Source organism: Phaseolus vulgaris, chromosome 7 (assembly GCF_000499845.2).
Source record: "Phaseolus vulgaris cultivar G19833 chromosome 7, P. vulgaris v2.0, whole genome shotgun sequence".
Lineage (NCBI taxonomy): Eukaryota > Viridiplantae > Streptophyta > Magnoliopsida > Fabales > Fabaceae > Phaseolus > Phaseolus vulgaris.
Window position 1 is genome coordinate 855,520 of NC_023753.2, and position 21,267 is coordinate 876,786.

The following is a 21,267-nucleotide window of genomic DNA, read 5'->3' on the forward strand; positions in this document are numbered from 1 at the left end:
TTGGATACTCATATCGAACATCGACACTCGTATGACACTTGTATGACACATATCCGTGAAGTAATTGTTGAATTTCTGACAATTATAGTACGATTCTAACACAATTTTAAAAAGAAAAAATACATTAATTTTCTAAAAACTCAAATTTATTGTATAATTTTTTATTATGATTATAAAAATAAGAAACAAATCCTTTTGAACCAGTCATGAAAAACATTTTTCTGCTCCAAAAAATAATCTGAAAAATACTTGTGCACATAAATTTTTATTGTCAATTTATATAATATAGATCTCATGTCCCCGTATCCTACATTTTGGATCGGTGTTTGTGTCCGTGTCTCATCAGTGTCCGCATCAGTATTTAAACGCACGAGTTAATAACTTTTACGTGGAGGGTATGTTGAAGATTACACTTGAAATTAAAATATTTAATAATATATAATAAATCGAATTTTATGAATTTGAGTTGTTTTTTAATAAAATTAAAAAAAGGAAATGAATAAGGGATTCGAAAATTGATGAGAAAGCGAAAAAGTGAAAAGATGGAGAAGAAGGAGTGCAGAAGCAAAGTGGGTTGAATCGAATTGCAATGAGCAATGAGATAGCAATGAGATAGAAGAGAGATAAATCGTTGAATCGAATTGAAAAGCAATTGAAGGAAATGAGATGGAGGGAATGTGGGAGAACATCCTTCGAAATCATCAGAACTCGCTCAAATCCTTATTCCACCGCAACAAGCCTTCTTCGCCGGACGCCGACGCCGCCGCCGATGGTTCCGACAATTCCCCCAAACCCATCCCTCAGCTCTCTCCTCTCGCCAACTCCGTCGTCTCCCGCTGCTCCAAGTTATTCTCCTCACTCTCTCTCTCTTTTCCTTCATTTCGTTTTCATTTTCATTTCATTACCAATGCATTTGGTTGTGTGCGCAGGATCCTTGGAATGTCCGCGCAGGAATTGCAATACTGCTTCGATTCGGAACTCCCTCTCGGCGTCAAGGAGCTTCTCACCTACGCTAGACAGCTCTTGGAGTTCTGTTCCTACAAAGCGCTTCAAAAACTCAGTCAAAACTCCGATTTTCTAAACGACAAGGAGTTTCGTCGTTTAACCTTTGACATGATGCTTGCATGGGAGGATCCCAGCGTCAACACCCTCCCAGTTCAGTCCGTTCTCTTTTCCACACATTCATCATCATCATCATCATCATTGTTATTCAGTTCTTTTCTGCATTGCAGGAAATCCCCAGTTCAAGTAAAGAGGAAACCACCGCGGATGAGGATGACTCCTCCTTCTTTTATTCAAGTTCCACTAATATGGCTCTTCAGGTTTTCACCAACAATCCAATCCAATCCCATTATCCTAAGCAATAAAATTGAAAAGCTTTGTACTAACAATGTAAAAAGATTATATACTATCATCCAATCACAAATTGTCATGTGGGTTAAGGATTTTGCACTGCTTTTTCAGTCACACATTGTTATTTAGAATAAGTGTGTTGTTGGGTTTTTTTTTTTACAAGAATCAACTAAAAAGTCATTTTTATCATGATTTGACACTGGGAATTTTTTTACATTGATGGTACATGACAATTAAACTCTAGATTGAATAGTCATTCAAATATTAGTGTTGATGATGTGATTGCAATGAATTTTATTTAGGTTGATGAAAAGAAGACAGTTGGTCAAGAGGCTTTCTCGCGGATTGCTCCTGTGTGTGTTTCCGTTGCTGATATTGTAACTGTCCACAATCTCTTCTATGCGCTCACGAGTAGTTCCGCGCATCGGCTTCATTTTCTTGTTTATGACAAATACCTTAGATTCCTTGATAAGTACGATTATTGTTTTTTTTTTTTCCTTCCACTTCGTCACTTACGTTTTTTGTGTACTTGCTGCATTGCTGAACCTTTGGTCTTTAATAACAGCCAAATGGTGCAGTGTGGTCCATGTGGTTAAACTCATCTAATGGAATGAGGCTTTGCTGTTGTTGTAGTTGTTTGTGTTGACACAAGTTGCATGCAGGGTTATCAAGAATTCTAAGAATGTGACGTCTGCATCTATTGGAAATCTTCAGCTTGCCGACGAAGAGATTGTCCTTGATATTGATGGGACAATTCCAACTCAACCTGTTCTTCAACATATTGGAATCGCTGCATGGCCTGGTGAGTTGTTCATTGTAATACCCAAAACCGATTTTATATGTTGAAATAGTCTAGTTGTCCATGTTGATTTTAGTTCGCCAACATGTTGGAATTACTACAAGGATTATGGCAGATTCAAATAGCTTGCATAGGTGGTTACCTGCTCTCACTAGTTAACACAATCCTGCTGGAGTCATTGAGCTACCAAGAGCCCAATCAGTCACCAAGAGCTGCAATAGAATTTTTGTAGTTAATTATTTCTAGAACATTCCCTTAGTTGTATTTTTTGCACTAATTGAAGGGAAACCCTTATGCGGGTTAGTTATAACGAAGGTCTGTTTGTGTAAAAAAATTCGTGGAATAATCTCCTTTATTTATGCTCAAGGGAAGTCTTTTTAGGGCCTTAATTAAAAGATAATTGTAGAATCCAGCAAACTGGATTTAATGAAATAAATTATTTTAGATTGCCTTTCCTCGCTGCTTTGTCTCTGAGAAATGTAGTAACAAACTGACTAGGAACCCATTTTCATCTTGCTGAGTAATGAATGATCCATACATGTTTTCCACTTTACTCAGTTGAACCTCAATTTTCTGACCTTTATAGGGCGGTTGACCCTGACCAATTATGCTCTGTACTTTGAGCCGCTGGGAGTTGGAATATATGAGAAAGCTGTTCGATATGATCTGTGCTCAGATATGAAACAGGTCATAAAGCCTGATCTAACTGGACCCCTTGGTGCTCGCCTGTTTGATAAAGCTGTGATGTATAAGTCAACTTCTGTGTATGTTATCTGTTGACAAATATCATCTGACTTGTCTATATATTCCACTTGCTATCCACTCGAATTTTATGATTGTTCCCGATGTATTGACAGAGCGGAGCCTGTGTATTTTGAATTCCCTGAATTTAAAGCAAACTTGCGCCGTGACTATTGGTTGGACATTAGTCTGGAGATCTTACGTACACACAAGTTTATCAGGAAATACAACCTTAAAGATACACAAAAATCAGAAGTACTTGCCAGGGCTATTCTGGGCATTTTCCGTTATCGCGCAGTTAGAGAAGCTTTCCGGTTTTTCTCATCCCACTACAAAACTTTACTTACTTTTAACCTGGCTGAAACTCTTCCCCGGGGAGACCTAATCTTGGAAACCATGTCACATAACTTAGCAAATTTGACGGCTGTTTCTGGTAAACGTGATATTCCTGCAGCTAAAGATACAAAAGGAAATCTATCAGTGTCTCCGGTTGCAGTTATGGCACTTTTCTATCTTGGATTCAGATCAAAAGTGCTGGTTGATATTTGTGAGGGAACAAGTTTTTTTAGTGATCTCCGGGTTGGTGAGATACATCCCTTGGAAATGGCAGTGAGAAAGTCCCTTCTGGACACTGGAAAAGCTGAAGCTGCACAAGCAACTGTGGACCAAGTGAAGGTGGAGGGAATTGATACAAATGTTGCAGTAATGAAGGTTCATAATTATTTACATTCTATATTCCTTTTTTTTTGGTAAATCGAGTTGCTCTGATCATGGAAATTATAGTAAAGTTAAGAGGATTAGTCAGAAAGGAAATAATTTTGTTGTTGTTATAATATGCCGTAAATCCTAACCTAGTTAAATATGATTTTGTTGTTGTCGTTGTCATAGTATGCTGCAACTAAAATTGAAAATGCTCCTTCATCTCGTTATTTTGCTTCGTACTTGAAATGTATTTCAATTTTAAACCTTAAAGATATGTATGCTGGGTTGGCATGATTCAACTTCTCAAACTCAAACTATAAGGTTTCCCAAGAGGATGAAAGAAAAATAAAAGGAACCAATATTTTTTATATATGTTGTATGGTTAATTCTTTTCTCTTTTGTAGGAACTACTATACCCGGTCATCGTATCTGCTAACCGACTACAGCTATTAGCCTCATGGAAAGACTTTTACAAATCAGCAGCCTTTTTGCTACTCGCCTGTTATATGATTATAAGGTAATTGTTTTCTTGTAAAATCAGCATATACTGGATTTGGCCCATTAATATCCGATGTCATTTATATCTGCTGTTTCAAATTGGTGATTTCCGTATAAAAGCCAGTATCACTCTCATTTTTTGTTAGTAGGTATCTTTGATTCTCAACTCTATCACATTCTGATTTATAAAAAAATTCTTTTATTTCTGTACATTTCAAAAGGATTTTATGTTGTTTCTTATCTCAACTCTCGTCCCGTCTAGTATAAATGTCATAGTCATAACCACTTGATCTCAGTTCCTAAGATGTTTGGGTAAGACCCAACAATGGTTTCTTTAGTTTCTTAGCATTTTCCTCACACATATAAATGGACAAAGCTCAAGTTGATCACTATACGGTGTTGACTTTTAACATGTATTGATTATTGAGAAATAATTGTAAATTAAACCAGATTACAGTGCAAGAGAGTCAAGAAAAACAGAAGGCAAAGAAACAAATCAATATGGAAGGATATTAATCAAATGAACAAAATGTAGTCTTTCTATTATTTAACAAGTGCATGTCTGATGTACGTCTAATCACCACTTTGTCCTGCCTTTAATCTGTCCATAATGTTTTTCGCACCATTCTGAATACAGGGGGTGGATCCAGTACCTTCTGCCATCTATTTTTGTGTGTATTGCAGTTCTCATGCTCTGGCGAAGGTATTTCAGAAAGGGAAGATCATTAGAAGCCTTCGTAGTAACTCCACCCGCAAATCGAAATGCTGTAGAACAACTTCTCACATTACAAGAGGCCATTACACATTTTGAATCACTCATTCAAGCTGCAAATATTGTTCTCCTAAAATTGAGAGCTCTTCTACTTGCTATATTACCACAGGTGAGTGTCCTAGTCTTGCTCTATTTCTACGAAGAAAAAATTAAAACGTTGTGCATGTAGTTGGTCGAATACATTTTTTAACATGCGTACATTAATATAATGAGGTTTGTGCTGCTTTTCATAATCCAATGTGAATGAAGTAGATATGTTATTAAACATAAACGAAAAGAACTTCATCATCTGTTGGAATTTTTTTGAGTTATAGGAAGAGAGGGTGGAGGAGGACAAGGCATGCTTTGATTTGAACATATGCAAATAAACACTGAAAATTTAAACAGGCTCGAAAGGGAAAAATAGCTCTACAAATACAATCCCTCTGTATAGGCAGGTTTCTTGAAGAAACCCTGGGGAGGGTAATAAAGAGAGGCTAAATAAACAATCTTTGAAATTTTAACCGCAGCCACAAGGTGCCTTTGAGATATGGTATTCTGCTACACCAAATTTTAAAAAACATACTGCCACAACTTTTTACTTCATTACTGGTGCGACCAACACTGATCTAATAATCAAAATTCCTTCCACCCCAAACTTCATGGCAATTCATGACCTTAAACTCCATAAATGTACTATTCCAAGTATAGGTCCACAGTACAAGGTATACGAAATGCATATATTAAGAGAGAAGACTTTGTGGATTCTATTAATTATTAATACTCCTGCCCTTCTTGTAAGATTCAATCTAGAATGTCTACCACATTAATTTTTTTTACAAAATACCCTTCATTATTAATTATTTTTCTTAGTTCAAAAAATAACAAGTAAAATGCATTGTCTTAAACTATTTGTTTGTCTAGCTTTGTCTTGGATAAAGAACATTTTGGGAAATTATATTGTTAATTATAAAAGAGACTAACATGATTAAAACTAATTATTTAAAAAAAAGAATAAGTGTATTTCATTAATGCTAGGGTTAATTTTGGAAAAAACATACAAGTTCAAGACAAATTTAATGCTACTGACTATATGAAACTAATTTCTTTAATAGGATCTTATAAAAAACGTAAGGAATAGTAGTCTTATTGAATGCCATTATCTAAATGATGACTTAAGCACAGTAGGAAGCCTTGGATTTTTTCAAGATGTCCCCCCATCTTGGCCAGGAATATTGCAAGAATACTCTTTAGAAGACTAATATTTTCCATTGAGCTAGCATTTTCCATTGAGTTAAATGGTTCATTTTTAATGTATACAATAACAGCAAATTATCACCCGTTCCCTGCTGAACATATTTTTTTGTCATAAATAAGTTTATTTATCAGCATATAAATAATGGCATCCTTTGTAGCACTGCTAATTTCCTATTTTATAAAGTATCCGCTGATTGGAAAGTAAGTTTCCTGAATAGTTAACCTTTTTCTGAAGTTTAGCATTTGTTGTGCAGGCAACAGAGAAGGTTGCACTATTACTCGTATTCATAGCAGTAGTGTTTGCTTTCGTTCCACCAAAATATATATTTTTGGCGGTATTCCTTGAGTATTATACAAGGGAGATGCCATGTAGGAAGGAGAGTAGTGATAGATGGATAAGGAGGATTAGAGAATGGTGGATCAGAATACCAGCTGCTCCTGTTCAGCTCATTAAGCCTGAAGACTCCAAGAAAAGAAAATGACATCATTTTCTGGGTAACCATCATTCATTAACCATATAATCTAGTTCTTTCATTCTTTTCTTTTTTTTTTTGTCTCTTCTTGAAGTATGAATCCTTTTCGTATTTGGGAGCAAAACTTGTATATTCTTCTCTTACCTCTTTCTTCCTTCTTATGCTGCTGAGGTTGTTTGGATCTTTTGTACGGCATCATAGTAATGTGCTACAGAAATATGACCGGTGAATTTTGACAAGATTAAAGAGGATCCCAACAAAACAAGCTTCTTTTCAATGTCATCTCCTTAATTCAGTATATATAATAATCCATTCATTGATGTAATAGAATTTGTTCTAGGCATGACTAAATACTTCTGATTTTGTTTAAAAAAATGTAAATACCCAAAGTTGATCCTACAAAAACGTACTCAAATTCAATTTATTCTCTAGGAAGCATCAAATAATCCTAAAAATTGTACACAACACATCCTAGTCTTTCTTTGACGTTCAGTAAGTAATTTTAAGGTTCAATTTTGCTCGTTAATAGTTTCTTTATAGACTAATTAATACGCATGTATCTTTTTTAAGAACCGATTATATACTAAAATTAGAAATAAAATAAGTAATGGAACAAAGAATTTTGTGTTTATAATCTTGAAAACATTTGATGATTTATTATTTCTTTAAGAATCAAGTCGGTTTTCAAGAAAAAAATTGGATGTTTCATAAAGAACATGTTCAGTACAGCTAAAATGTTTGTTAGAAAGGGACCAAAAAAGTAAAACATTGTCTAGGGAGATCCATATTACCAAGGTCACATACAGGGTACCCCAGACAAACAAGAGAAATTTGCCCCTAAATGAAATATTAGTACAATGCTTACAATGCTTCTTCCTCCACCCCTTTTACATATTTCTCATGATAATGTGAATAATATTTGCACCTAATTCCTCGTTCCTTTGCACAAGTGTTCTGAAATCTTCACAAGTTCTTCTGACAGAGTATGGACTACTTGATTCTCTTTTATACATTATCTGGCCAGAACTCTCTGAAAAAAGCGCGTTCAAATTCCTTCTCTTGCATCTTCTTTTCAAACTCCTGCATCTTTCTCATCCGTTTAGAAAATGTTTTGCTTTTCTTTTTAGGTAAATGATCCTGAAATTATTTGCAGTCAATGAAAAACAGGACATCATTAACTTGTAAATCTTGTATTCATGTCAACATGGCTAAAAAATGCAAAAATTTAAAAATACAGTAAGTTCAAAATGATCTCAACACTGTGTACTGCTGTAGTACATGAGTTTTGCCACACTGTTGGAACAAATTACTATTATCATGCATCTTCTTCGTCTCATTTTCTAACTTGGTGGTTTCAGCATTTCTTTTTACTTTGAAAGGAAGAGGAAAAAAACTTCCCAAAATAACCCTATAATAAACTTGAATGCAACAAATTTTCAAAGCATATTTCCAGTAACATGAAAAAATCTAGTCCCATGTTAAAGAAACCAGAATTGGTTCCTCTCGTCGTGACACATGTTCTAATATAAAATTTTATAACAGGTTAATTTGGTCACATCCCAATTATATTCAACAGTTCAACTACATTTGGTTAGTGTTCCTTCAACTCCATTTTCTTGAAGAATAAGTCTATTTCAATCAATTAAACTTGGAACCAGCATTCTCTAAGTAATAAACCTTTGCTGATCATCCTCCAACTCCAAACAAAAAGTAGTATTTGCATGGTTATGTCATGCTTCTGGATATGTCAAGCCAAAGTTCTTTCTACCATTTAAATTTGTTTAGGTAAATTTTTACATAAAAGATGCAAACAAATAAATTGTATAAAAACCCTAGGCAATCTCAAGAAAATATTACCTGTTGACTGGTCTCTTTAGAGGAATCACTACGATCTGGTTTTACTTTCAAGGCCTTTTTCTTCACTTGTTCTGCTCCCAAACCTCTTTTATTATTCTTTATATAAGTTTCCACAGGTTCTAATCTACCCTGTTTCCATAATCAATTATTCTTCAAAATCCTTGCAATTATCACAATGATTATACATTGTTTTCTATAATCAAAGTAGATTACAAATTTTGAGAGCAAATTCCATCATTCAGTTAGAAAAAAAAAGAGAGTAAGAAAGAAAACCTGTTCAGATACTCCAAGACCAGTCCCTTCTTTCCAACCTTGTTTCTTCAGTAGCTGCATAAAACAGCACCCCAAATTATATTTTCAAGAACCCAGAGAAAAGGAACTATAGAACCAAAAATAAAAATCACAGCACATGAAATAAAATAAAGATAAGAAAGAAAGTACCTGAAATCCAATATTGGAAGAGTTTATTGCTGTTACTGAACTCGACATATCTTCTTCCATGGCTTTCCGACCTTAATCTGCATACCCAATTAAACAACAAACATTCATACGCTGGAAAAACATGATCAAATCAAACCATTTCAAGTTCCAAATATTCTTTCTGAAAAATTGATCATTTTTTTCATTCCAAAACCCCTTTTCCCGTTTCAATCACGACTTTAAAACCGTCAATAAAACCGCATCCTCAATCCTTAAACACCAACAATACTAATCGAAAGAATTGAGTATGAATTTGGAGTCTGTTGCTTCCTACCTCGGAGCTGGTCAGAATTTAGGAGAAAAAAATTGTCGCGTTTTTCTTTTATTTTTCCCCCTTCTTGTTCTGCTCTTTTTTTTCTTGGTTTTCAATTTTATTTTCTAGTTTTAAGTTATTAAAAACACTGGCCCAATAAATTCTATAAGTGACAAAATTTTAGTTTTACTTCTTGCACCCCTGTGTTCTGAACCTGCACTCCCATAATTTTCAAAAGAACTATTCTACATTTCTTTAAAGTGATTTCTAGACAACTTGTTCTGGAAATTCTTCTATAAAAAACTTTTTCAAAATTCATGAAAAACATTCTAAAACAGATTTGTTGGAACGGGAAAAGATTTTCAGAATAAATTTTTTGGAATAAACTTTTCAAATAAACTTTCCAACATATACAATACTTTTCTGGAAAGAGTTTTCTATACGAAATTTCTTTTACTCTTCTTTTAACTACATTGTTCTTCTTCTCTAACAGTGATGGTGTAGTGGGGATGACCTAGGGGGCAATTTGGCCATTTCACTTAATTGTGGGTGCAGGAAGTAAAAGCCTGAAACTTTTGAATTTTAACCTATAGTGAACTTAGGCCCATGTTCATATACCCATATGCCTTCTTCTCTAACAGTGATGGTGTAGCGGAGAAGAGGGAAAACATGGAGGTGAGGAAGAATTAAGTTTAAAGATTAAATAATATCTTAAAGGCAATTTCTCCTTGCACCACATCATTCCAGACATGCATCCAATTTAAAATTTAAAACTCAACATTGCTTTTGACTTTATTTTTGTTACGGATATAGAAATTCGAAAGTGATAGTTATATACTTTGAATTTAGATATGTGGAAAGTCATTTTCGTGTTTTATTTAAGTTTTCAAACGACCATATACATAAGTGAGTTATGAGTTCTAGAATTATGTTTTATAAGTGGTGTTGAGGATCAGAATTTGAAACTCATTTATGTTTGCTTTCAGATCTTGACATTCAGAAGGTCATTTATGTTATTCAGATAAACTTTCATAGTGACATATTAGTTTCAGACTTGCATATTCAAAACTTTAATTTGAAAGTCAAAATCTTTTAAATTATTAAGGGCAATGAGGATGAGCCGTATCTAAAAAGTATTTCAGTGTATTTGTTGTTAATATGGGGTGCAGGAAGCAAAAACCTTCTGTTCGCACCCCTTTGTTCTCTCTCCATTATCTTTCACCGCCAACTCAAATCCTCTCTGTGGAAGCAAACACAAAATTTGGAAACAGAGTGGATTAGGGGAACGTGAAGCATAGCTTAGCTTGGCAAGCCACCTCACCATTCCTCTTTCAACTATAAACCCTTTTTTCTGCATTTTTCAGTTTCACTGTAGATTCAACTTTCTGTCACACTTTCATTTCAATTCAACTCAACTTTTTCATTCTTTCCTTTTTACAGAACTTTGAATCAAGAAATGGCGCTGCCACATTCCATCACTCTGCCCTTCCCCTCTATCGTTACATCTAGGGTTACAAAACAGAGCTCCATTTCATGTTTTCTTCCTTCCAATGCCCTTTTCAATTTTACCCTTCCCTTAAACCTGGCAAGTACATCAATCTCTTCTCCATGCAATTTTTCTACCACCCTTTTTGTAAAAAAGTAAACTTCTTCATCAGAGAAGAAGAAAATAAGAAGGCAAAAGGACATGACTTGAGATTCTCCCATAACTTCCTACCTTAGCTTTTTAACAAATTAGATGGAATATTTTCTGTAAAAGTTAAGGACTTTAGTTGTTTTAGTTCATTTTCATCTCCTTGTGTTCTTTTTCTCCAAAGTGTTTATGGAGAAATTTATTCAATTAAGGTCTAAGTAGAGTACTATCTCCTATACAGTTTGATAAACTCTTATATTTCTCTCAAACAGGATGGTAATAGCAGAACAATAAGACTCACAAGCAGAGTCCAAGCACTCAAATCCGATGGTGGTAAATGGAAGAGAGGGAAAGAAGCATCTAGTGACTCCGATGATGATGATGATAATGATGATGACAAGTATGCACCAACTGGGTCTGCTAATAATGACCCTTACCTTATGAGTCCCGAGGAGAGACTGGAATGGAGGAGAGCAATTAGACAGGTGTTGGTTAAGAAACCTGATGTGGAAGAGGAAATAGACCCTGAGGAAAAGAAGAAAAAAATGCAGAAGCTTATGGAGGATTACCCTCTTGTTGTGGAAGAGGATGATCCAAACTGGCCTGAAGATGCTGATGGAAGGGGATTCAGCATGGGTCAGTTTTTTGACAAAATTACCATTAAGAACGAGAAAAAGGATGATGACAATGACGATGATGTTGACCATCCGGAAATAGTGTGGCAAGATGATAATTACATTCGTCCTATCAAAGACATAAAGACTGCAGAATGGGAGGAGACAGTATTCAAAGACATAAGTCCCTTGATTGTTCTCGTGCACAATCGATATAGAAGGTTTGCTCTAACATATTTCTGATGTTTATTTTGTACATCCTGTGTTTAAGCCCAATAATTGCTTGAGTATTCTTAAGTAAGTACCTAAATGCTGGTTGTTCTGCTGTTGTCAATGCTACAGAGTTAATATGTATGTTACCATTATTAACAATTGTTGGCATTTTAGAGAACTCAACTCAGAGTAGTCTGATGTTTGGAATTGGTTGGTTTTGACAACTTAAGGTTTAGTGCAGTTGGATATACTAATTACTCACCTGGTTTTTATTTCTTTTCCAACTCCTTACTATGAGGATTCCTTTCCTAGATTTAGTTTTCCTGCAGAATACTTCGTTTGCACATGAGTATGAATGTTTTGTATCTTTGGACAATGGTAACAAGTTCCCTTAGGGTATTGGTTAGGAAATCAAAAGTAAACCATTTTTATAGAAAAGTGCTATCAACGCATCCCTGTTCCAATTTCTAATAAAACCTTTATACTTATGGGTTCTTTAACCAGTCCTTTTTATCTTTTGGAATGGAGCTCTGATGGGGGCTTTTTCAGACTTCCAACCTTTTGTTTAGTTACCCTCAGAATGTAGCTAATGTACTTTAAGGGAATTTTATTTAATTGGTCTGATACATCACATTTATATTTATGAAATTCTAGTGCTCCATATCACATTTAGAATAAAATAAAAGTAAAAGTTCTTAATTTTATTTGTAGGCCAAAGGAGAATGAAAAAATTCGGGATGAACTGGAGAAGGCTGTGCACATCATATGGAACTGCAGATTGCCATCACCAAGAGTAAGTACTCAGTAAAATCATACGCTTATTGCCTTTGGTTCCTGCTACTTTAGCATGAGATGGTTTTTTTGTTGTCTCACATTCTGGTACATCTCTTATTAAAGTGTGTTGCAATTGATGCTGTTGTTGAGACTGAACTGGTAGATGCACTTCAAGTATCAGTATTCCCAGAGATTATCTTCACAAAAGCTGGCAAGATTTTATTCCGTGACAAAGGTATTGCTCTATATTACCCCCAAAATATTTTAAAAAGAAAAGAAATATGTGTTTCCCATCATTTCTTTGCTCTTTTCCTTCTGACTTTGCTTAACTTCCATTTGGTGGTCTCTCAGACATTCGCACTGCAGAAGAGTGGTCAAAAGTCATGGCTTACTTTTACTATGGAGCAGCTAAACCACCCTGTTTGAATAATATGACATTTTCCCAAGAAAATATTCCTTCTATTGTCACTTAATAATCCAGTGTCCTGAAAAATGAAGGGTCCAAATTTTGAGTCCATCCTACTGAAATATTAAAATGTAGAGATGCCTCTGACATTCTGCCTTTGTATAACCAATGCATGGGGAATGTATAGCTCTATTGACTGCACATAATATGATAAAATAACTTGCATAAAAAGGCAAGAAAATTGTTAGCCATGGAAGCCATCAGAGGAAATGAGCATCAGAGTTAGCTTGTTGGGATGAAAGAAAAACTGAACATGGAAGATGAAAATTCAAGACCAGATTACTAGTTTGCTACTGAGTCAAAACTCCATGTATACTTGGGGCCCTATGCATATTTAGAAGGTTCATTGAGTCATTTTTGGTATAGATGAGAGTTATTTGTAATAGATATTAAAGGGTGTTAGGAAGTAGTATTGGCTAACAATACTGTATGCGATTTTGATAGTTAGACTTTGATAGACAATAGAGTATGGTGGCAAGTAGTATTTATGATTGCATAAAATAATTCATTTTTCTCCGTTAAATCCAAGTAACGTGGTGGAAAAAGCAAGTAGTATTTAATGTGTTTTGAAAACTGTTTCTGATGTTGAAGTAATCTATTCAAACAAATTACAAAATAAATCACAATACTGGGGAATAACTAATTTATAGAAATTACAAAATCAACTTGAACAAGAACATTAAAAAAGGTCAAAATTTGACTTAAACAAATATTTAATGATATTTTTTTTCTTAAAAAGTAAAAAGAGTCTAAAATATTTATCGTAAGTAATAAGTATTACTTGAATTTTAATTTAAATATAATATTTTATTTCAATTTGTATATGTACTTTAAATATGTATAAATTTATAGGAGTGTTTTATTTTAGTTTTAACTTCATTGAGTTATGAAGTATATTTTTAGTAATATTTGATATCTTATTTATTTACTATAATAATTTTATTGAACTTGAAACTGGTAACTTGAATAGTTTGTTTAAAAACATACACTCCCCTCGATTTGATGCATTTTAGGAAGAATTTCTAATTTTTTTTATTAAGATATTTTAGTTTTTATAAAAAGTTAACTCTATTTATCGATGCATTTGTAATACTATTAGACGAAACAAGAATTATTTATTGAGCAACAGAAGACTATAAACATTTGATATGAATTATTACAATGAGAGTCAACTAGAATTTTGTAGGAAAACAAAACGTGAGCCTTTTTTTCTTTCCTTTTTTCATCTTGCGAGAAATTTTCATGTTCCAGCCACGATATTGAGCTCTTGGCTGTTTTAAAATATAGCAAGATATCCTAATAACTCCATTTAAATAGATACATTTTTATAATAATTAAACAATAAAATCATTCTCACTAAAAAAATTAAATATAAAATATCCTGCGACCCAATGTTATGAAATTAGGATCAGTCCTTTATAAGCAAAGCACAACAAGTAATACATGACCATCAATGTCCAATCATTAAATCACTATAATTTTACAATAAATTCAAACAATTTGCACCAATTTATAAGAAATATGGAACGCCTGTCCTGGGCCCTCTCATCTGATTGTTCTCTGTTTCAGTGAAAAATTTAACTTCTCTTTCCTGTCACAAAGGAGAATCTACAAGTTATAGCAATTTTACATGCCTATTCATACTTGCCACATTTTCACTTTTATTCTATTCCAAGTATATCTCCTTTATTTCAATCAAATTCCTTAGTATGTCAGATATTAAACTAATAAATAGTAAAACCTAGAATAAAGTTTTTATTTATAATCATGCAAAAAAAAAAACTTATAACTTGTTAACATGATCTGATTGATGAAAGTATTGAATAACATGTCTAATAAAAAAACATTACATAAACAAACAAATTTAGTTATATTACCCTGGTCAACCAACTGCACTAAACTCACTTCACATATAAGATTTATTATCCATTCCTGACACACTCATCGCATCACAGCAAATTTAGCAGTACTAAATTGAAAATTTCATGCCAGGTAAAATAAAAGATGAAATTTCATCATGATTTCATTGAAGTTCAACAGTGACCACCGGATAGCATATAAAACCACAAGGCAAACACGAAGCATAAATGTTCATGCCATCACAGCGCCCTCCATATCATCACAATGGAGTCGTTATAGAATAAGTAGTATTTGATGCATCAAGGGAAAAGAAAAGCACCATGATACCACAAATTCAAAATGAAGTGACCGAGATTATAATAAAGGACATAGATTTAGACAAAACAAAAGGCTTCAGATGACTCACCATATTTTCATTGAAACTCAGAATAGAAGCTACATTTCCACATCGGTAACAGTAATTAGGTGCAGACCATACCTGCAAATTTCCAAGGGAATCACTGTTAACCACTTAATATTTATGGGTCTGAAACTATATTTGAAAATTTTAGGGCAAATAAAATTTAATGTAATTCATATAAGAAACATACAGTTACAAGGCCTTTATCTTGGAACATATACTTGAGGCCTTCTTGAACAAGTTGATGTGCTCGACAAACAAGATCGAGATTATTTACGTGATTGAACTACATTAAAAAAATGCACTGGTGAGATTAAAGCATAATATTCAATTCTAAAATCGATAAGAAATATCGATTTTAAAGCATTACCTCAGAAGTCACCCTTGATCCAAATAGCCAACCTGCACCACGGGGACTGACTGCCCATGTCTCAATATCTTCAGGATCACTCCACATTAGATCACAGAAAGGACCCTCGTGAGGAATTTCACAGTTCCGATCAACGACCCTTATCTGCAATAAAAAATTCATTACTGTCTATTTAATCAAGATAGACAATGACTTTCGTTAAGACTAACAAAAACCACAACATTTATCATAATACTGATCCCAAAAACTGAGAAACAAGTGTTTTTTAGAGTGGTTATTAAAATAAAATATAAATTTTTGTCTGCTCCAAATATGTTTGACTCAAACAAAATACCAAAACGGTTAGCATTGAAGGCTTTCTGAAGTAAAAAAAAAAAAGGCACATAATTACGTTAGAATTAAAAAATTAAAAAAAAAGGAAAATATACATGTGTGAAACTGCTCATTTTCCTGCCAAAAGTCAAAATAGTATGAGAATCATTGGGAAGGACCAGCACGCAAGCTAAGTTAAAGAGACATTTCACATCATGAACGCAGAGTCAAGAACCATAAATTCAGAAACATCAAATTGCAATTTTACTCTACATGTTATATATTCACTCTTAGGAAGTGAGTTTATACTTAACTTAATCTCACAAAACAAAACCAAATAATTAGACTGCTTAAAACAACGGTGGATCCATAATTTTTTCCCCTGGGGGCAAACAATAATTTATAATATTAAAATAAAAAGGAAATATCACAAGGTTTCACAAAGTCCCTATTTAATCAAAAAAATATAAAATACTTTAGTTTCAATATCACATTATGCTTGAGCTTTGACCACAATTGTAATATTGGGGCACTATAAATTTTAACAGAGAATTTTTTTTTCATACATCAACAAATAAAATAAAAAATCTTGTAGAGGCAATTGTCCTCACAAGACATAATGTGCATCCGCCAGTGCCTGAAAACGACATGTGTGAGGAGACAGTCTATGCTATAGAAATATTGTTTGCCTAACAATTAAGGAGGGGGCTAGAGGACCTGATCGATTGTTCGAATGTCAGGAGAAAGGCCACCATGAACACAAAGCACCTGGGTCAAGCATAAGATGTAGAAGACTTAAGTTTTGAACAAGCAACATCAAACAGAAGTCAAGTTAATCCAGTAAGCTACCCCTACCAAGATGCACATAGACACATGGGAGATATATACTTGAGAGAAGAGAGTAAAAGATATTTACAGTTCCATCAATAATTGCAGAAAGTGTTAGATAGTCAAACACATCTGTACAATACCGCCATGCATTGGCATTGCCGTACTTCCTCTGGCATTCATCATAAAATCCATAGACCTATCAAAACAGAAAATTAAAAAATTAACATAAATCAGCATGATACTTTGGCATTTCTGGTCTATGGATTGGTCAGATTTTATAGTTGTTAATGTTAAGCACTTAATCAATAAATGAAGCATGGCTATTGTATTTTACACAAATTGGAAACTACTCGGTTCTTCAATCTATCCGCTTCTCTCATCTCTCTATCTTTTTTGTTCTATTCTTCCCTCTTTCCTTCTCTTAAACATGCAGGCTAAATACTTCATCATGGCCCTTGTATTATTATTTATGATTATTAAGAACTATACATTTTATAATTATGACTTCTGACAACACACTGATAAAACCTGAAAAATAGGCACCATTGTATTTTATCGTGCATAAATCCATTCCCTGATAATGATTTAGGTGATGCTACTAAAAGAGAACAAATGTAGTTACTATGTCAGAAGCAGACTAAAGACAATTGATAAACCTACGAATTTAGAGTGGCTGCCTCACCTCTACCTCACTTTGTTTCCCTACTTCCCTCTCCTTCCCACCATTCCAAATTAAGTTCACAATGCTCACTGCGGCTGGGTGTGCAAACAGAAAGTTACATGAGGTCACATCTTTAATAATGCACATAACCCCGACTGTCAGGAAATGATGATGCACATTACACACAATCTACAATAATCAAGTAAGCACAAACTAAAAAAAACAAAACTTTACACCCTTTAGTCTTTATAAGGCAAGGTAAAATATGTTACTCTGCAATATTCCAATATCAAGTAGCCAAAGCCAATAAACAAGCCCCACCAAATCCTACAAATGTCAGAAGACACATAGAAACCTGGCTATTACTTACCTCTTGAATCTCACATCCATGGAAGAAAAGATCCCTAAGGGTCATAACTTCCATTAGTTTCCCTAGCCATTTTCAAATTTCAAACAAAACAACCATCTCCAAACATTGATTACAGCTTCAGAAAATACCAAACAACTAGATTCCTCTAGCTTAGCCAATTCATGCTTAAAAATTTCAAAAGGACTAAATTTAAAATTGTCAATAATTAATTATTGGACCCAGGAAAAAAACACTGTGAACTCAACAATACTAGCAATATTGAAAAATTAAGTAGGGTAATGGAGTCATATACATATGTAATCACAATACTAAAACTTTTTAATATCATAACTAACTAGCATGCTAGACTGAGAAGATTCAGAAATATTTTATAGAGCCCTCCCAGTTGAATAATAATATATAAAATTCAGTAAGCTTGGAATGATTCACGTAAGGATTTCATTCATAAAGCGTACCTGGGTTAATTGTCTACTTTCATGATTTCCACGTAAAAGAGTAATGTTAGCTGGGTATCTATGAAATTACAGAAAAACAAAGGATCCATAAATTTTAAAAGGAAAAAAAAATAAAAGAATCACACACCAATAGCTGCTTCTCAACAAAAGACATAAATTATACAGCAAATGAAAGTTGCAATAGATCTAGCATTTGAGCTTCAAATATGACCAATGAAATCTACAAGTTTACAATCACATTTTTTGTGCCATGTTAAACTGTAGATAAAATCTTTACAAAAGAGCCAACTAATTAATATGTTAATGTTTAATTTAGTCTTCCATGCAAGAGCTTCAACAATTTCAGAAAGCTTGATCAATCTTATTCCTTCCAAGGAGAAGAAACAAGAATTGCATCCCCTTTGCTAAATCTTATCAGATACTTAAATGGTGATCACAAAACAGAGACAGAAAATAAATGCAGAAACACTTTTGCTTCCTTCCTTCCCAAATCTTACTCGCAATTTGCCTCTGAATCCCTTAACCATTACCACCTTCCTGATGCTAACTGACCCCTAGCACTACCCATGCTACATAAATGCACAAACACTTTTGCTTCCTTCCTTCCCAAACCTTACTCGCAATTTGCCTCCGAATCCCTAAACCATTACCACCTTTCTAAAATGCTAACTGACCCAAGCACTACCCATGCTACAAAAAAATTTCCTTCTTTTTTTTTTTACAGGAGACACTAACCATTATTACCCTCCTTTTCTTCCTACTGTACACCACAGCACCAAAGGTCAGATGGTCTAAATCCAAAAATCAAAACCACAACTAATGCTCCAATGTAGAATTTTAATATAATAGTAGAAGACTAAAAGTGTTATTTTGGTAAGCATTTTGGTATTAGAATTAAATAAGAATAAATCACAATGTAAATGTTATTTATATTGTCATCCAGTCATGGATTCTCGAATATTGTAAGATTATTTACTATTATAGCAATTACCTTGAAAGGTATATATCTAAGGAACTTTTTAATAAGTTAACCGTGTAAAAATCATTAAACTGACATAGTATAGTTATTAGACACTTTGATACTATGAGGGACTTAATCTTAAAACTCTTCTTAAATGCCTCCACGGCTAAGACAAAATCCAAGTGAAAATCTTATTAACAATTCAAGCAAAAGGAATAGCATGTCAAGAGTCAAGATAGGTGCAAACAAACATTAAAAGAACATACCTAGCTTTTAGAAGTAAAAGAATGGTGAAAACCTCAAGACTATTGTAACCTCGATCAACAAAGTCTCCCTGCCACACATTTACAAAAATATAAAACTCAAAAAAAGAGATACTAAATCATTGAAGTCAATGCAAAGGAAGGTGTAGCAAATACCATAAAAATATAATTAGTCTCCGGCACATGACCCCCAGTTTCGAAAAGTTTCATCAGATCATGGAATTGACCATGAATATCACCACAAACAGTTACCGGACTATTGACAGGCTGCACATTGGACTCTTCAATAAGGATCTCTTTTACCTAAGGTATTCGAAAAAACAAAACTTTTAATTATGTATTCAATAGAAACAAAAGAATATGCATGTTAATATAAAACATATTTGAGTAGTAACGCCAACGTGCACAAATGACAACTAGAACTAAAGAAAAAGTAGCCTTGAGAAGAACCACTATACAGAAACCTCTGTTATTACCAAGTTACCAACCTTGTTCCCAGAAGCATCCGCAAACAAAATATGGCTAACTTATCACAAAATAAAACAAGCATGTCCAGCAATAAGCACAAAACACAACAGAGGCAGCCCAGACCAAAACATAACTGTTTTCAGGCAGGATTTCATAATAACGCTAAAGATCCTTCGGATATTGAATTAAGTCGGCCCAGGAAATGTAACTGGAAAACAAGTTTATTTTTACTGTAATGAACTATGATATTTTGTTCAGAGGCTACTAAGAGTTCTTATAGTCCGACCGAACTCTCATTCACCGCATACGGCTCTTAATAAAAGCTTTTCAACGTAACTATGGACTTTATTGGAAAAACTTCTCTACAAACACTTTAAGGAGATAAAGTAAAACAAGATTCTCTATGAACTAAAATTGGCGTAAGCTAAAATTAGGTTACAAAGAAACTCGTTTCGCATTTTCTTTTCCAAAAAAGCAACTTACTTAGCAATGAGAAAATTAATTTGATCACTGACTTTATTAAATACCATCTTCTTTGAATTGAGCACAATACAAGGCATGAAGAGTGAGAAAGAAAGAACTTTAGGTATACAGCACTGAGAATTTTGTTGGCACAGAACAGTTCAAGGAAAAAAGGACAAAAGCGTCCATGCAGAAATAGTGCGAGAATCCGAATAATCTCGGGAACAAAGACTTGGATTGAAAAGGCAATGGGAAGAAAATGCGGAATCAAATTCCTAATTTGGAAAAAAAGGGGAAAGATAAAGAGAATAAAGGGTGAGCATGAGAGGGTTTTGAAGTACATATTCACAGAGAAGTTGAAGCTCGTCTTCGAGAAGATGCTGGCCATCTTTGACCTTCGAGATCCACTGGTCCAAATCCATCTTCTCCGGTTACGGTTGGGTTTGGGTAACGAACGGGCACAGCAAGAACCAGAACCAGAAACACGGTGAATGATTTATTAGGTTGAAAGGAGTCAACAAACTAACACTTATATTTATTAACCTTTTTCTTCTTTCATTTCTTTGGCCTTTTGCTTATATATGTTAAATTATTCTCCCCTAAATTTATGAAATTTAAAGAATATTATTACCTTTATATAGACACTAACACGGATTATAATTATGAATTATATAAATTAATAATAAAGATTTATGTACATAAATATGTTATGTATCTTGTAAATATTATATGAGTGTCGGTGTCTGAATTTCTGATACAGATATACCATTTAAGAGTTATGTCTGAGTCTTGGTAGATTATTAATTACATTAGTATTGCTTATTAATATGTTTACTTCCTTTTTCTCACTAAAGCATTCAACTTTTATACCAATTTTAAGTAAATTGACAAGTTAAAAAAAACATTACAAATTTGGAGTAGTCATATTTTTCTAACAGAGATTCATTCTTAATTTTTTAAAGTTTAAAGTCATATCTTTTGAAAGACTTT

General features: G+C 33.7%; 4 protein-coding genes across 6 annotated transcripts; 2 read left to right on the forward strand and 2 right to left on the reverse strand.

Annotated features, from left to right (window-relative positions):
- The first annotated feature begins 390 nt into the window (after window positions 1-390).
- LOC137828022 (uncharacterized) lies at window positions 391-6,856 on the forward strand. The gene is made up of 10 exons (XM_068634421.1): window positions 391-845; window positions 930-1,155; window positions 1,233-1,322; window positions 1,656-1,825; window positions 2,016-2,155; window positions 2,739-2,916; window positions 3,010-3,604; window positions 4,000-4,112; window positions 4,731-4,974; window positions 6,356-6,856. Exons 1-10 carry the CDS (start codon window positions 667-669, stop codon window positions 6,581-6,583), a joined length of 2,163 nt encoding a protein of 720 aa, XP_068490522.1. The 5' UTR covers window positions 391-666; the 3' UTR covers window positions 6,584-6,856.
- A 399-nt stretch (window positions 6,857-7,255) lies between these two features.
- Window positions 7,256-9,286, reverse strand: LOC137828023 (uncharacterized). Its single transcript, XM_068634422.1, has 5 exons — window positions 9,186-9,286; window positions 8,873-8,949; window positions 8,705-8,758; window positions 8,432-8,560; window positions 7,256-7,711 (listed from the first exon to the last, which is right to left on the reverse strand). The coding sequence occupies exons 2-5, from the start codon at window positions 8,930-8,932 to the stop codon at window positions 7,580-7,582; spliced, it is 375 nt and encodes a 124-aa protein (XP_068490523.1). The 5' UTR covers window positions 8,933-8,949; window positions 9,186-9,286; the 3' UTR covers window positions 7,256-7,579.
- A 1,192-nt stretch (window positions 9,287-10,478) lies between these two features.
- On the forward strand, window positions 10,479-12,897 carry LOC137828575 (thioredoxin-like fold domain-containing protein MRL7L, chloroplastic). The gene is given in 6 exon segments (XM_068635205.1): window positions 10,479-10,749; window positions 11,070-11,632; window positions 12,336-12,417; window positions 12,522-12,633; window positions 12,750-12,868; window positions 12,870-12,897. Coding segments are annotated over 6 exon segments (1,023 nt in total). The 5' UTR covers window positions 10,479-10,620; the 3' UTR covers window positions 12,888-12,897.
- A 1,361-nt stretch (window positions 12,898-14,258) lies between these two features.
- On the reverse strand, window positions 14,259-20,827 carry LOC137830384 (phytochrome-associated serine/threonine-protein phosphatase-like). Of its 3 annotated transcripts, none has more exons than XM_068637677.1 (12): window positions 20,619-20,792; window positions 19,504-19,650; window positions 19,351-19,418; window positions 18,124-18,181; window positions 17,571-17,625; window positions 17,320-17,453; window positions 16,723-16,833; window positions 16,524-16,574; window positions 15,495-15,638; window positions 15,315-15,410; window positions 15,131-15,202; window positions 14,259-14,455 (listed from the first exon to the last, which is right to left on the reverse strand). In XM_068637677.1, the coding sequence occupies exons 1-12, from the start codon at window positions 20,697-20,699 to the stop codon at window positions 14,375-14,377; spliced, it is 1,098 nt and encodes a 365-aa protein (XP_068493778.1). In that variant the 5' UTR covers window positions 20,700-20,792; the 3' UTR covers window positions 14,259-14,374. The 3 variants fall into 3 exon arrangements, with proteins under 3 accessions (XP_068493778.1, XP_068493779.1, XP_068493780.1); XM_068637678.1 differs by having other exon boundaries at window positions 17,320-17,393; window positions 20,619-20,791; XM_068637679.1 differs by lacking the exons at window positions 17,320-17,453; window positions 17,571-17,625 and having other exon boundaries at window positions 20,619-20,827.
- Between the last annotated feature and the right edge of the window lie 440 nt (window positions 20,828-21,267).